This window comes from Macaca mulatta, chromosome 2 (assembly GCF_049350105.2).
Source record: "Macaca mulatta isolate MMU2019108-1 chromosome 2, T2T-MMU8v2.0, whole genome shotgun sequence".
NCBI lineage: Eukaryota > Metazoa > Chordata > Mammalia > Primates > Cercopithecidae > Macaca > Macaca mulatta.
In genome coordinates this window covers 112,027,431-112,040,176 of record NC_133407.1, presented here as the reverse complement: position 1 = coordinate 112,040,176, position 12,746 = coordinate 112,027,431, and the positions used below count along the sequence as shown (strand labels likewise).

General features: G+C 48.8%; 1 protein-coding gene across 1 annotated transcript; it reads left to right on the top strand.

The window, feature by feature from the left end:
* The first annotated feature begins 4,019 nt into the window (after positions 1-4,019).
* Positions 4,020-4,919, top strand: TMEM89 (transmembrane protein 89). The gene is given in 2 exon segments (NM_001194540.2): positions 4,020-4,313; positions 4,734-4,919. Coding segments are annotated over 2 exon segments (480 nt in total).
* The last annotated feature ends 7,827 nt before the right edge of the window (positions 4,920-12,746 follow it).

The following is a 12,746-nucleotide window of genomic DNA, read 5'->3' as shown; positions in this document are numbered from 1 at the left end:
CAAACAGGAAATTTCAGGTATTTAGAAATGCTTTGAAGAAAATAAAGCAGGGTCATGTGATAGAGGTCATATGTTACCCAAGATGCTTATGGGAGGGGGACTCAGCAGGTGACCCTGGAACTGAAACTTCAGCCATAAGAAGGTGACTTTTTAGACGTGGGGAGCTGTGGTCCTGACACTGGGAACAGTGGGGGTATTGAGGGAGGCAGGGGCAGCATGAGCTGAGGTGAGAGGGTGAGGGGACCTCACAGTCCAGGGGAAGCCTTCGGGCTTTGTTCTGACAGTGGGGGAGCCGCCTGTGGATTTGGATCCCACATCTTCGAGCACTCACCCAACTGCGATGTGGACTGTGGGGCTGAGGCTGGGTGTGGGGGACCTGCAAGTTTGGTCAGCCTAGAGAGGTGATGCCCCTGGTGGAAAGCAAAAGGTTTTAGGGGCCATGTCGATTTTTTTTTTTTTTTTTTTTAAATCGGCTCTTGCTCTGTCCCCCGGACTGGAGTGCAGTGCTGTGATCACCACTGTCTACAGCATTGACCTCCTGGGTTCAAGCGATCTTCCTGCCTCAGCCTCCTAAGTAGCTGGGACTACAGGCACACGCCACCACACCCAGCTAGTTTCCCCCCTCCCCCAAAAAAAGATGGAGTCTCACATGGTGAAACATGGAGTCTCACTGTGTCGCCCAGGCCAGAGTGCAATGGTACGATCTTGCCTACCGGGTTCAAGTGATTCTCCTATCTCAGCCTCCTGAGTAGCTGGGATTACAGGCATCCACCATCATGCCCAGCTCATTTTTGTAGAGACGAAGTTTCACCATGTTGGCCAGGCTGGTCTTGAACTCTTGACCTCAAGTGATCCTCTTGCCTCGGCCTCCCAAAGTGTTGGGATTACAGGCGTGAGCCACCGCACCCAGCCCCAGCTAGTTTTTGTTTGTTGGCTTGTTTTTTGAGACGGAGTCTCGCTCTGTTGCCCAGGCCAGAGTGCAGTGGCATGATCTCGGCTCACTGCAACCTCCGCCTCCTGGGTTTAAGCAGTTCTCCTACCTCAGCCTCCCGAGTAGCTGGGACTACAGGGGTGTGCCAGCATGCCCAGCTAATTTTTTTTTTTTTGTATTTTTAGTAGAGACAGGGTTTCACCATTTAGCCAGATGGTCTCAATCTCCTGACATCGTGATCCACCCGCCTCGGCCTCCTGAAGTGCTGGGATTACAGGCTTGAGCCACTGCACCCGGGCTTTTATTTATTTATTTATTTTTGAGATGGAGTTTTGCTATTGTTGCCCAGGCTGGAGTGCAATGGCGCAATCTCGGCTCACCGCAACCTCCACCTTCCAGGTTCAAGTGATTCCCCTGCCTCAACCTCCTGAGTAACTGGGATTACAGGCATGTACCACCACACCTGGCTATTTTAGTAGAGACAGGGTTTCTCCATGTTGGTCAGTCTGGTCTCAAGCTCTTGACCTCAGGTGATCCGGCTGCCTTGGTCTCCCAAAGTGCTGGGATTACAGGCCTGAGCCATGGCGCCCGGCCTAGTTTTTAAAAAACAGTTTGTAAGGTCGGGTGTGGTGGCTCACACCTGTAATCCCAGCACTTTGGAAGGCCAAAGTGGGTGGATCACCTGAGGTCAGGAGTTCGAGACCAGCCTGGCCAACATGGTGAAACCCTGTCTCTACTAAAAATACAAAAATTGGGGCTGGGTGCAGTAGCTCAAGCCTGTAATCTCAGCGCTTTAGAAGGCCAAGGTGGGTGGATCACGAGGTCAGGAGATTGAGACCATCCTAGCTAACACGGTGAAACCCCATCTTTACTAAAAATACAAAAAATTAGCCAGGTATGGTGATGCACGCCTGTAATCCTAGCTGCTCGGGAGGCTGAGGCAGGAGAATCGTTTGAACCAGGGAGGCAGAGGTTTCGGTGAGCTGAGATTGCGCCACTGCACTCTAGCCTGGGTGAGAGAGCAAGAGTCTGTCCCCCAAAAAAAAAAAAAAAAAAAATCCGTAGATGGGTTGTTACTATGTTTCCTAGACTGGGCTCAAATTCCTGGGCTCAAGAGATCCTCAGCCTCAGCCTCCCAAAGTGTGATTACAGGCGTGAGCCACTGCAGGTGTTTGGATTTTAGGGATTGGCTGATAGGTGAGGAGAAGGCCAGGGTGAAAGTGTTACTGAGCAAAACGACTCACTGCTTGAAATGCTAGAAACCAGTACTGTGACACTGGGTTTTGGGCTGAAGCAATCCTCCCGCCTTGGCCTCCCAAGTAGCTGGGACTACAGGTGCATACCACCATGTTGAACTAATTTCTTTTTTAAAAAAATATAGTGACGGAGTCTCACTATGTTGCCCACCGTGGTCTCACTCCTGGGCTGAAAAGATCCTTCCACCTCAGCTTCCCAGAGTACTGAGATTACAGTTGTGGGCCGGACACCAGATTCGGGTTCAAGTGATTTTCCTACCTCAGCCTTCCCAGTGGCTAGGATTACAGCAGTGGCGTGATCTTGGCTCACTGCAACCTCCGCCTCCCGGGTTAAAAAATTCTTGTGCCTCAGCCTCCTAAGTAGCTGGGATTACATGTGCCCGCCACCACACCCGGCTAATTTTTGTATTTTTAGTAGAGACAGGGTTTCACCATGTTGTCCAGGCTGGTCTCAAACTCCTGACCTCAACTGATCCACCCACTTCAGCCTCCCAAAGTGCTGAATTACAGGCGTGAGCCACTGTGCCCAGCCAAGAAAAGCTTTTTATTGCAAGTCAACTAGCAAGGAAGCAGGAGTCCAGCTTCAATGTGTCTCCCTGTGCTGGCTTTAAGGCAGTAATTTTATTAGAAAAGGTTTAGGGGATGGATACTGGGATTAGTAGGTGGGTGATTGGTAGAAGGAAGCAGGAGGTCTGGAAAGTTCTCAGGCATGTGCAATTAACTCTTCATGCCTCCTCATGGGTCTCCTGTGCAAATTCTGGAGGAGTTATATGAAACATGGTGGAAATTCAGGCTGTGATGTCAGCAAGCTCTTTCTGTGCACACTCCAGTCGGGAATATTGGGTCCATCTGATTTCAGTTTTGTTATCTTACAAGCAGAGGGAATTTCAGCGTTTCAGCAAGTTGTTTCTTTCCTTATCTACCATCCTGTAAACTCAAGGATTTCTAGGGGCCAGGCATGGTGGCTCACAGCTGTAATCCCAGCACTTTGGGAGGCTGAAGTGGCAGGATCACTTGAGGCTAAGAGTTTGAAACCAGCCTGGGCAACATAATAAGACCCCTATCTCTACAAAGTAAATGTTAAAAATAAGTAAATAAATAAATTAGCCAGGCATGGTGGTGCACACCTGTAGTTTCAGCTACTCAGGAGGCTGAGGCAGAAGGATCACCTGAGCCCAGGAGGTCAAGACTGCAGTGCGCTGTCTCTTAAAAAAAAAAAAAAATTCTGTTAGTTACTGGTTTCTTTAATTGTTCGGGGCTTAGTTTCTTTTTTTATCTTTTTTGAGACAAAATCTCACTCTGTCGCCCAGGCTGGAGTGTAGTGGTGCAACCACAGCTCATTGCAGCCTCGACCTCCCAGGCTCAGGTGATCCTCCCACTTCAGCCTCCTGGGTAGCTGGGACAACAGGCATGTGCCACTATACCCAGCTAATTATTTGTATTTTTTATGGAGAGGGGGTTTCGCCATGATGCCCAGGCTGGTCTCAAACTTCTGGGCTCAAGCCATCCACCTGCCTCAACCTCCCAAAGTGCTGGGATTCCAGGTGTGTGCCACTATACCCAGCCTAGGGCCCAGCTTCAAAAGGAGGTGCTCCCTCAGTTTGGGGCCAGCCAGGCCCACTGGGAGAATAGGACCCAGAACCCAGGTCTGCCATTCTCCTCAAGCCCTGGACTCCAGCCCCCTTACCACAGCCAGTTTCTGGCCAGGCTGCTCATGAAAGGCCATGGGTCTCGCTGGAACCTGCTGCCTCAGAGCCAGGCCTGTTCTTGGGGGAGGGGCGTTTGCCGGTCGCCAGGCGACCAGGTTCCGGCCCCTGGCACTAGCGGCGGCCATGCTGCACGTGCTGGCCTCGCTGCCCTTGCTGCTCCTGCTGGCGATGCCTGCTCCAACCCACGCCTGGTCGCGACCCCTCTGGTACCAGGTGGGGCTGGACTTGCAGCCCTGGGGGTGTCAGCCAAAGAGCATGGAGGGCTGTAGGGGTGGCCTGAGCTGTCCTGGTTACTGGCTGGGCCCTGGAGCAAGCCGCATCTACCCTGTGGCTGGGGTCATGATCACCACCACCATGCTGATGATCTGCCGCAAGATACTGCAGGGGCGGCGGTGCTCACAGGCCACCAAGGGTGAGGTGAGCGCAGCTCTTTCTCCCCCACAGCCCCTGCCTCCATGTACGCCCAGTGAGCTGTCTTCCACCCAACCCTGCCCCATGGGTCCACACTGGCCTGTGGGCCTCCCACACTCCCACCCCCAGCTCACAGCCCATTGTCCCTGTGTCCACACACCTTCGTGGAACCCATGTCCACCACCCACAGCCAGCACCCTGCCCCCAGCTCTCCCCTTTAGAACCCTTGCTCTCATCCAGCCCCTGAGGGCCCCGTGACCACTGTAGCCCAAACAGACCCTCGGTGATTCTGTCACCCTGAGTCTCCCATCCCATCTGGGCACTGCCCCACACCCTACTCCCTGCTCCCCAGCTTCATCACTGCCCCTCATCGCACCTCCCTCTCTGCCCTCCATTCTCACTCCTGCCTCTTGGTCTTGTTCTCAGCATCCGCAGGTGACCACTGAGCCCTGCGGACCCTGGAAACGGCGGGCCCCAATCTCAGACCACACCCTGCTCCGTGGGGTCCTGCACATGCTGGATGCCCTCCTGGTCCACATCGAAGGCCACCTACATCATCTAGCCACCCAGCGGCAAATCCAAATAAAGGGGACTTCCGCCCAGAGTGGGTGACCAAACATGTGCCTCTCTCTGCCTGACAGCCTGGGGTCCTGGGCCAGGTCTGCTCTCTCCAGGCCTGTCTGGACCCTGTGTCCCTTTTCTACTTTTAAAGCCAGCTGACTTGGTGTCCAGGACAGGCGGGCAGGTGGGGCACAGGCTGGCTCACACTGCTCCATTGCCCCCACCAACTGACTTTTCCTCCCTAAGGATCCCTCCTGGAGACACAACTGCTCCTCTGGGCTGGGTGTGGTGGCTCACACCTGTAATCCCAGCGCTTTGAGAGGCCAAGATGGGAGGATCACTTGAGCTCAAGAGTTTGAGACCAGCCTGGGCAATATGGCAAGACCGCATCCCTACAAAAAATACAAACAAAAAAGTTAGCTGGGCATGGTGATGTATGCCTGTAGTACCAACTACTCAGGAAGCTGAGGTGGGAGGATGACTTGAGCCTGGCAGGCAGTGGTTGCAGTGAGCCAAGATTGTACCACTGCATTCCAGCCTGGGTGACAGAGCGAGAACTTGTCTCAAACAAAAACTGCTCCTCTGGCCTGACCAGTACCTGGGGACTCCCAGTGTGATGGGAGAGGACTTACCATTGGGACAGACTTGGGTGGCTCAGGAAGGGCTGCCCAGAGGAGCCTGGCTGAGCCCTGAGGGGAAATGGCTATAAAGAAGGGAACTTCAGGTGGAGGTCTGGTTCTGAGCAAAGGCCACGTGCTGTCTTTGGTACTCTCTGCACATGGACAAGGTGGGCAGTGCCCATGATAAAGGGCCTCAAGTGCCGAGTGAGGGTCCTGGGCCTCTCCAGTGCACAGGGGGAGCCGAGGAGGGACCTGGTCAGCTGAGAAGAGCAGTGGTGAAGTTGGAACCAGACACTGAGGATCTCTGATGGGGGACTGAGAGCTCCAAGCCCCCAGTCACTGTAGAGTCACACACCCTTTGGCTTCACCCATCCTTGTCACCACCTCATGGAGGTGACTTTAGTCCTGCCATCAATCAGCAGCTGGCTCTGGTTTCTTCTTCCCAGGCCCTGCAAGGCCCTCCCTTGAGGGGCCACTGCTCTGCCTCCAATAACAGCCCCTCCCCAGATCCTTGGCTCCAGCAACCCCAACCTGGGGTCAGGCAGGCCGCCCTAGCTGCCTTTGTTTCTATGGCAGTCTCAAACGTGCTCTAGTACCTCAGTGGCCCTTGCTCCAAGGCCCCTGGAGAAGCTCCATGAAGGGACCCTCACTTTACTCCCTTTCTCTTTCTTTTTTCCCTTTTAAAAAATTGTTTCTTTTTGTGTTTTGTTTTGTTTTGAGACGGAGTCTCACTCTGTCGCCCAGGCTGGAGTGCAGTGGCACGATCTCAGCTCACTGCAAGCTCCATCTCCCAGGTTCACGCTATTCTCCTGCCTCAGCCTCCCAAGTAGCTGGGGCTACAGGTGCCCGCCACCAGGCCCAGCTAATTTTTTTGTATTTTTAGTGGAGACAGGGTTTCACTGTGTTAGCCAGGATGGTCTCGATCTCCTGACCTCGTGATCTGCCCGCCTCAGCCTCCCAAAGTGCTGGGATTACAGGTATGAGCCACCGCGCACGGCCTCTTTTTGTTTTTTTTTTTGTTGTTGTTGAGACAGAGTCTCGCTTTGTCGCCCAGGCTGGGGTGCAGTGGCCAGATCTCAGCTCACTGCAAGCTCCGCCTCCCGGGTTTACGCCATTCTCCTGCCTCAACCTCCCGAGTAGCTGGGACTACAGGCGCCCGCCACCTCACCCGGCTAGTTTTTTGTATTTTTTAGTAGAGACAGGGTTTCACCGTGTTAGCCAGGATGGTCTCGATCTCCTGACCTCGTGATCCGCCCGTCTTGGCCTCCCAAAGTGCTGGGATTACAGGCTTGAGCCACCGCGCCCGGCCTCTTTTTGTTTTTTTGACCAACTCAAGCAATCCTGCCTCGGCCTCCCAAGTAGCTGAGACTACAGGCATACATCACCATACCCAGCTAATTAAAAACATATATATTTGTAGAGATGGGGTCTCACTATCTTGCCCAGGCTGGTCTTGACTCCTGGCTTCAGCTGATCCTCCTGCCTCAGCCTCTCAAAGTGCTGGGATTACAGGCATGAGCCACAGTGCCTGTTCCAGGTTCCTGTTTTAGAAAAAGAGAACAACGTTATGAATTCAAAAATGGAAGTGAATTAAAATAATGAGAAAAGAAATGATGAAACTTTTTTTTTGGAAACTTTTTTTTTTTGAAAACTTTTTTTAAATTGACAAATACTACAATACTAAATCCAGAAAAATAACATAATTTGTGACAACTTCCTGACATATTTCTATAATACTTTGGTCCCCTACATGGTTTGGCTTCTTACTCTGAAGGCCTCCACATAGGACAAGGATTTTGTGATTTTGGGGGGATATTTTCCATACAGAGAAAAGATAGTTCAGTCTTCCTCCTAACATGGTTGAAATTTGTGTTTTAATTATTGGTAGTTTAGGAAAGTTAAAATTCCTAACCTGTTGATGATGACATATAAATGTTCTAGATTGTTGTAAAATTTGAGAAACTGTCATCAGCCATCTGTCATATAGGAACTGTGAAATTTGGAAGGATTTACCACAGATGAGGTTCTGGCTCCACGCATTTCAAACCTTGTTTTCCTTCCATGGCTCACAGTTTTCCCAGCACTGGGTGCCGTGGGGCATGTCCTTAAGGCAATAGGACTTTGCACTTCTGTCCTTACCCAGCAGGATTTTCCTACAAGCCACATTCCTAGTTTATTCTAGAACAAGACCAATAAACTAACTTTACACAAGGGTGGAGCAAACCACATAAATATGTCCCTCTAAACCTGGTGTAGAAAGTGAAAAAAAAAGTTCCTCTTCAAAGTTTCCCTTGTTAAAGAATAAATTATGTGTTAAAATAATAGTTTAGTTTAAAGACTAACTTCCTTTAAGCCTCCTCACTTTGTTAAGCCCTATCCTATGTAGCTGTTCGATATAAAGAAATAAGTACATTCTATGTCCTTGTACTTTAACCAAGGTATTTGTGCTGGACACACTCACAGGCACATTCCAACTTGCAGCCTATGTGCCTGCCTTATTTCGAAATGTTATTACTTTTGGCCGGGTGCAGTGGCTCACACCTGTAATCCCAGCACTTTGGAAAGCTGAGGCGGGCAGATCATGAGGTCAGGAGATCGAGACCATCCTGGTTAACACAGTGAAACCCCACCTCTACCAAAAATGCAAAAAAGATTAGCTGGGCATGGTGGCGGGCGCCTGTAGTCCCAGCTAGTTCAATGGTGAGAACCCATGGCGGAGCTTGCAGTGAGTTGAGATTGCGCCACTGCACTCCAGCCTGGGCGACAGAGTGAGATGCCATCTCAAAAAAAAAAAGAAAGAAAGAAATTTTATTACTTTTCTAAGTCCTTCTAAGTCTTTTTGGTTTTTTTTTTGTTTTTTTTGTTTTTTTTTTGAGACGGAGTCTCGCTCTGTCACCCAGGCTGGAGTGCAGTGGCCGGATCTCAGCTCACTGCAAGTTCCGCCTCCTGGGTTCATGCCATTCTCCAGCCTCAGCCTCCCGAGTAGCTGGGACTACAGGCGCCCGCCACCTTGCCCAGCTAGTTTTTTGTATTTCTTAGTAGAGACAGGGTTTCACCGTGTTAGCCAGGATGGTCTCGATCTCCTGATCTCGTGATCCGCCCGTCTCGGCCTCCCAAAGTGCTGGGATTACAGGCTTGAGCCACCGCGCCCGGCTAAGTCTTTTTGTAAGCAACTTCCTCTTTTCCTTTGTTCTCCCTTGCCTTTACCTATTTAAGAAAGTTTTAAATTATTAGCCAGTCAAGTTTAGCTTAGATTGTGCAGTCCAGCTCCAGCCAATGGAGACAGGACACAGTAGCAAGGACAAGCTGCATAAAGAATAAAAATTGCTTCCCTCCTTTGTTCAAGTGTGCTCTCACCATTGTTTCATCTGAAAGGAGCACCCTTTCTGCAGAAAGTAAATTTGCCTTGCTGAGAAAACTTTTTGTCTCAATGCTAATTTTTCCTTGCAGTACTGAAGAACAGCATTCTGTTTCTGAATAAACATTTTACTTATAACACCCGGTGTTTCCCTGTGGTAGATTCAGAGGTGTGCCACATGAAGGCCAGCTGCTGCCAGCCACTGGGGAGACAGCCAGCAGACAGGTCCACTCTGGCTGTGCAGAGCCCCTATAGCCAGACTTCTTCCTTGCCCAACCCTTTCCCTCCTTCCCTCAGGTGCTCATCTCAAGGGACTCTTATAAATATCTTGTACACTGATCTTCCTCTTGGAGTCGGATTCCTAGAGAACCCAACCTGGGACCATCCTCAACCCACCTTCCCCTTGGCTGGACCCTGAAAATGCCACAGCCTCTCTGATGTCCTCCAAGTAAGGGGAAGTAGGCTGGAGTCAAAAGAGAGACAGGGTCTCACTATGTTGCCCATACTGGTCTCAAACTCCGGGACTCAAGTGACTCTCCCACCTTGGCCTCCCAAAGTTCTGAGATTATAGGCATGAGCCACTGCACCTGGCTGAAAAAGAGATTGACAGGAAGTATCCCTCAGGAAGCCCAGACATTGGAATTATTAATCAAAAACAATAAATCAACTGTCTTAGTATGTTCAATGAACTAAGGGAAGCCATGGACAAGAACTAAAGGAAATTAGGAAAATTATGTCTGAACATAAAGAATATTAACAAAGAGAAAAAATTTAGAGGGACCAAACAAATTCTGAACCTGAAAAGTATAGTAACTGAAATGAAAATTTCATTAGAGGAATTCAGCAGCAGATTGGAGCAGGCAGAATAAAGGATCAGTGAACTTGAAGCTAAGATAATTAAGGCTGGACGCCATGGCTCACATCTGTAATCCTAGCACTTTGGGAAGCAGAGGTGGGCAGATCACCAGGAGTTTGAAACCAGCCTGGCCAACATGGTAAAACCCCATCTCTACTAAAAACACAAAAATTAGCTGGGCGTGGTGATGCACTCCTGTAGTCCCAGCTACTCCGGAGGCTGAGGCAGGAGAATCTCTTGAACCTGGGAGTTGGAGACTGCAGTGAGCCAAGATGGAGCCACTGCACTCCAGCCTGGGTGACAGAGCAAGACTCCGTCTCAAAAAAAAAAAAAAAAAAAAAAAGTAATCAAAATGTTATAATGGTATACTTCAAAAATCAAACACCAAAAAAAAAAAAAAAAAAAAAAAAAAGGCAGTAATAGAGGAATGGAGGAACAAGAAAATAAATATAAGACATACAGAAAACAAATAGTTAAACAGCAGAAGCAAATGATTTGTCAGTAACCTCATTAAATGTAAATAGATTAAACTCTCCTATTAATAAATGGATTTTCAGATTGGTTTAAAAAGGTTAATCTATATGTTGCCTATCAGAGACTCACTTCAGATATAAGAACATAAAAACACTGGAAGTAAAAGGATGGAAAAAATATTTTATGGCCAGGCATGATGGCTTATGCCTGTAATCCCAACACTTTGGGGGCTGAGGCAGGTGGATTGCTTAAGGAGTTTGAGACTAGCCTGGGCAACAAGGCAAAACCCTATTTCTACAAAAAACACAAAAAATTAGCTGGGCATGGTGGTGTGCACCTTTAGTCCCCGCTACCCAGGAGGCTGAAGTGGGAGGATCACCTGATCTCAGGAAGGTCAAAGCTGGAGTGAGTCATGATCACACCACCGCACTCTAGCCTGGGGCGACAGAGTGAAACTCTGTCTCAAGAAAAAAAAAAGAAAAAAAAGAAAAAAAAAATATTTCATGCAAATAATAACCAGAAGAGAGCCAGGGTGGCTTTATTATTGTCAGGTATAGTAGCCTCTAAATCAAAAAGGTTACAAGAGACAAAGAAGGGCATTATCTATTGATAAAAATTTCTTTTTTTTTTTTTGAGAGGGAGTCTCGCTCTGTTGCCCAGGCAGGAGTGCAGTGGCACGATCATGGCTCACTGCAACCTCTGCCTCCTGGGTTCACACCATTCTCCAGCCTCAGCCTCCCAAGTAGCTGGGACTACAGGTATCCACCACCATGCCCAGCTATTTTTTTTTGTATTTTTAGTAGAGATGGGGTTTCATTGTGTTAGCCAGGATGGTCTCTATCTCCTGACCTCGTAATCTGCCTGCCTTGGCCTCCCAAAGTGCTGGGATTACAGGCATGAGCCACTGCGCCCAGCCTTTTTCTTTTCTTTTTTTTTTTTAAGATAGAGTTTCGCTCTTGTTGCCCAGGCTGGAGTGCAATGGCATGATCTTGGCTCACCGCAACCTCCACCTCCTGGGTTCAAGCAATTCTCCTGCCTCAGCCTCCTGAGTAGCTGGGATTACAGGCACGCACCACCATGCCCTGCTAATTTTGTATTTTTAGTAGAGATGGAGTTTATCCATGTTGGTCAGGCTGGTCTTGAACTCTTGACCTGAGGTGATCCACCCAACTAATAAAAGTTTCAAAACAAGGCAATATGACAATTAGAAACATTCATGTGCCTAACAGAGCCCCAAAAACAATGAAACAAAAACAGAATCGAAAGTAGTCAGCTCTACAATTATAGTACATATTTCAACCACCCACTTTCATTAATGAATAGAAGAGGCAGGCCATGGTGGCACACGCCTGTAATCCCAGGACTTGGGAGGCCAAGGCGGGCAGATCACAAGGTCAGGAGATAGAGACCATCCTGGCTAACACAATGAAACCCCATCTCTCAGGAGTTCAAGACCAGCCTGGTCAAGATGGTAAAACCTTGTTTCTACTAAAAATACAAAAATTATCCAGGCATGGTGACAGGCCCCTATAATCTCAGTTACTCAGGAGACTGAGGCATGAGAATCGCTTGAACCGGGAGGTGGAGGTTGCAGTGAGCCGAGATCATGCCACTGCACTCCAACCTGGGCAACAAGAGCAAAACTCCATCTCAAAAAAAAAAAAAAAAAAAAAAAGCTGTGTGCAGTGGCTCATGTAATCCCAGGACTCTGTGAGACTGAGGCAGGGGAATCACTGGAGCCCAGGAGTTCAAGACCAAGCTGGGAAACGTGGCAAAATCCTGTCTCTATTTTAAAAAAGTAAAAGTAAATTTAAAAAATAAAAAGAAAAATCTAGAGGAATAAATAGGTGAATGTATCAAATAAATATTGAGTAAGAAGGGTAAGGTGAGTACCAGAGCCCTCCCAACAGAACACAGCCTGCAGGGACCTGGTACAGGTTTGAGAATCTCTGGGATGATAGAGGGAACATTAGAGATGGATTGGAAAACAGGGCCTGGTCAAGAAATGGTGTTACAAAATTTAGTTTGCCGTTTAGGGGGAAAGAGGATATTTTGACCTTACCTCACTCCATATACCAAGTAAATTCCAGAAAATCAATGAGTCACCAAACACTGTGGCAAAATTATTGCAATGATCACTGCTTGCACTTAACATTTTAGTAATATTTCCTGTTTTGACCAACCCCTTGAAACACGTCATTCCCAACCAGCATCACACTTCCTGGTTGTCTCCTACTTCAATGGCCTTACCTTCTTAGCCCAGCGTAGCAGTGAGTATAGGGAGGGAGGCTAGGTGACTGGGTTTAGAAATATTTCATATGGGAGGCTGAGGTGGGAGGATCACCTGAGCCCAGGAATTCAAGACCAGACTAGGAAATATAGTGAGACCCCGTCTCTAAAAAAATTTTTTTTTAAATTAGCTGGGTGTGATGGTGCATGCCTATAGTTCCAGCTACTCAGGAGGCTGGAGTGGGAGGATGGCTTGAGCTGGGAGGTTGAGGCTGCAGTGAGCCATGATCACACCACTGCGTTCCAGCCTGAGTAACAGAGAGCCTCTCCAAAAAAAAAAG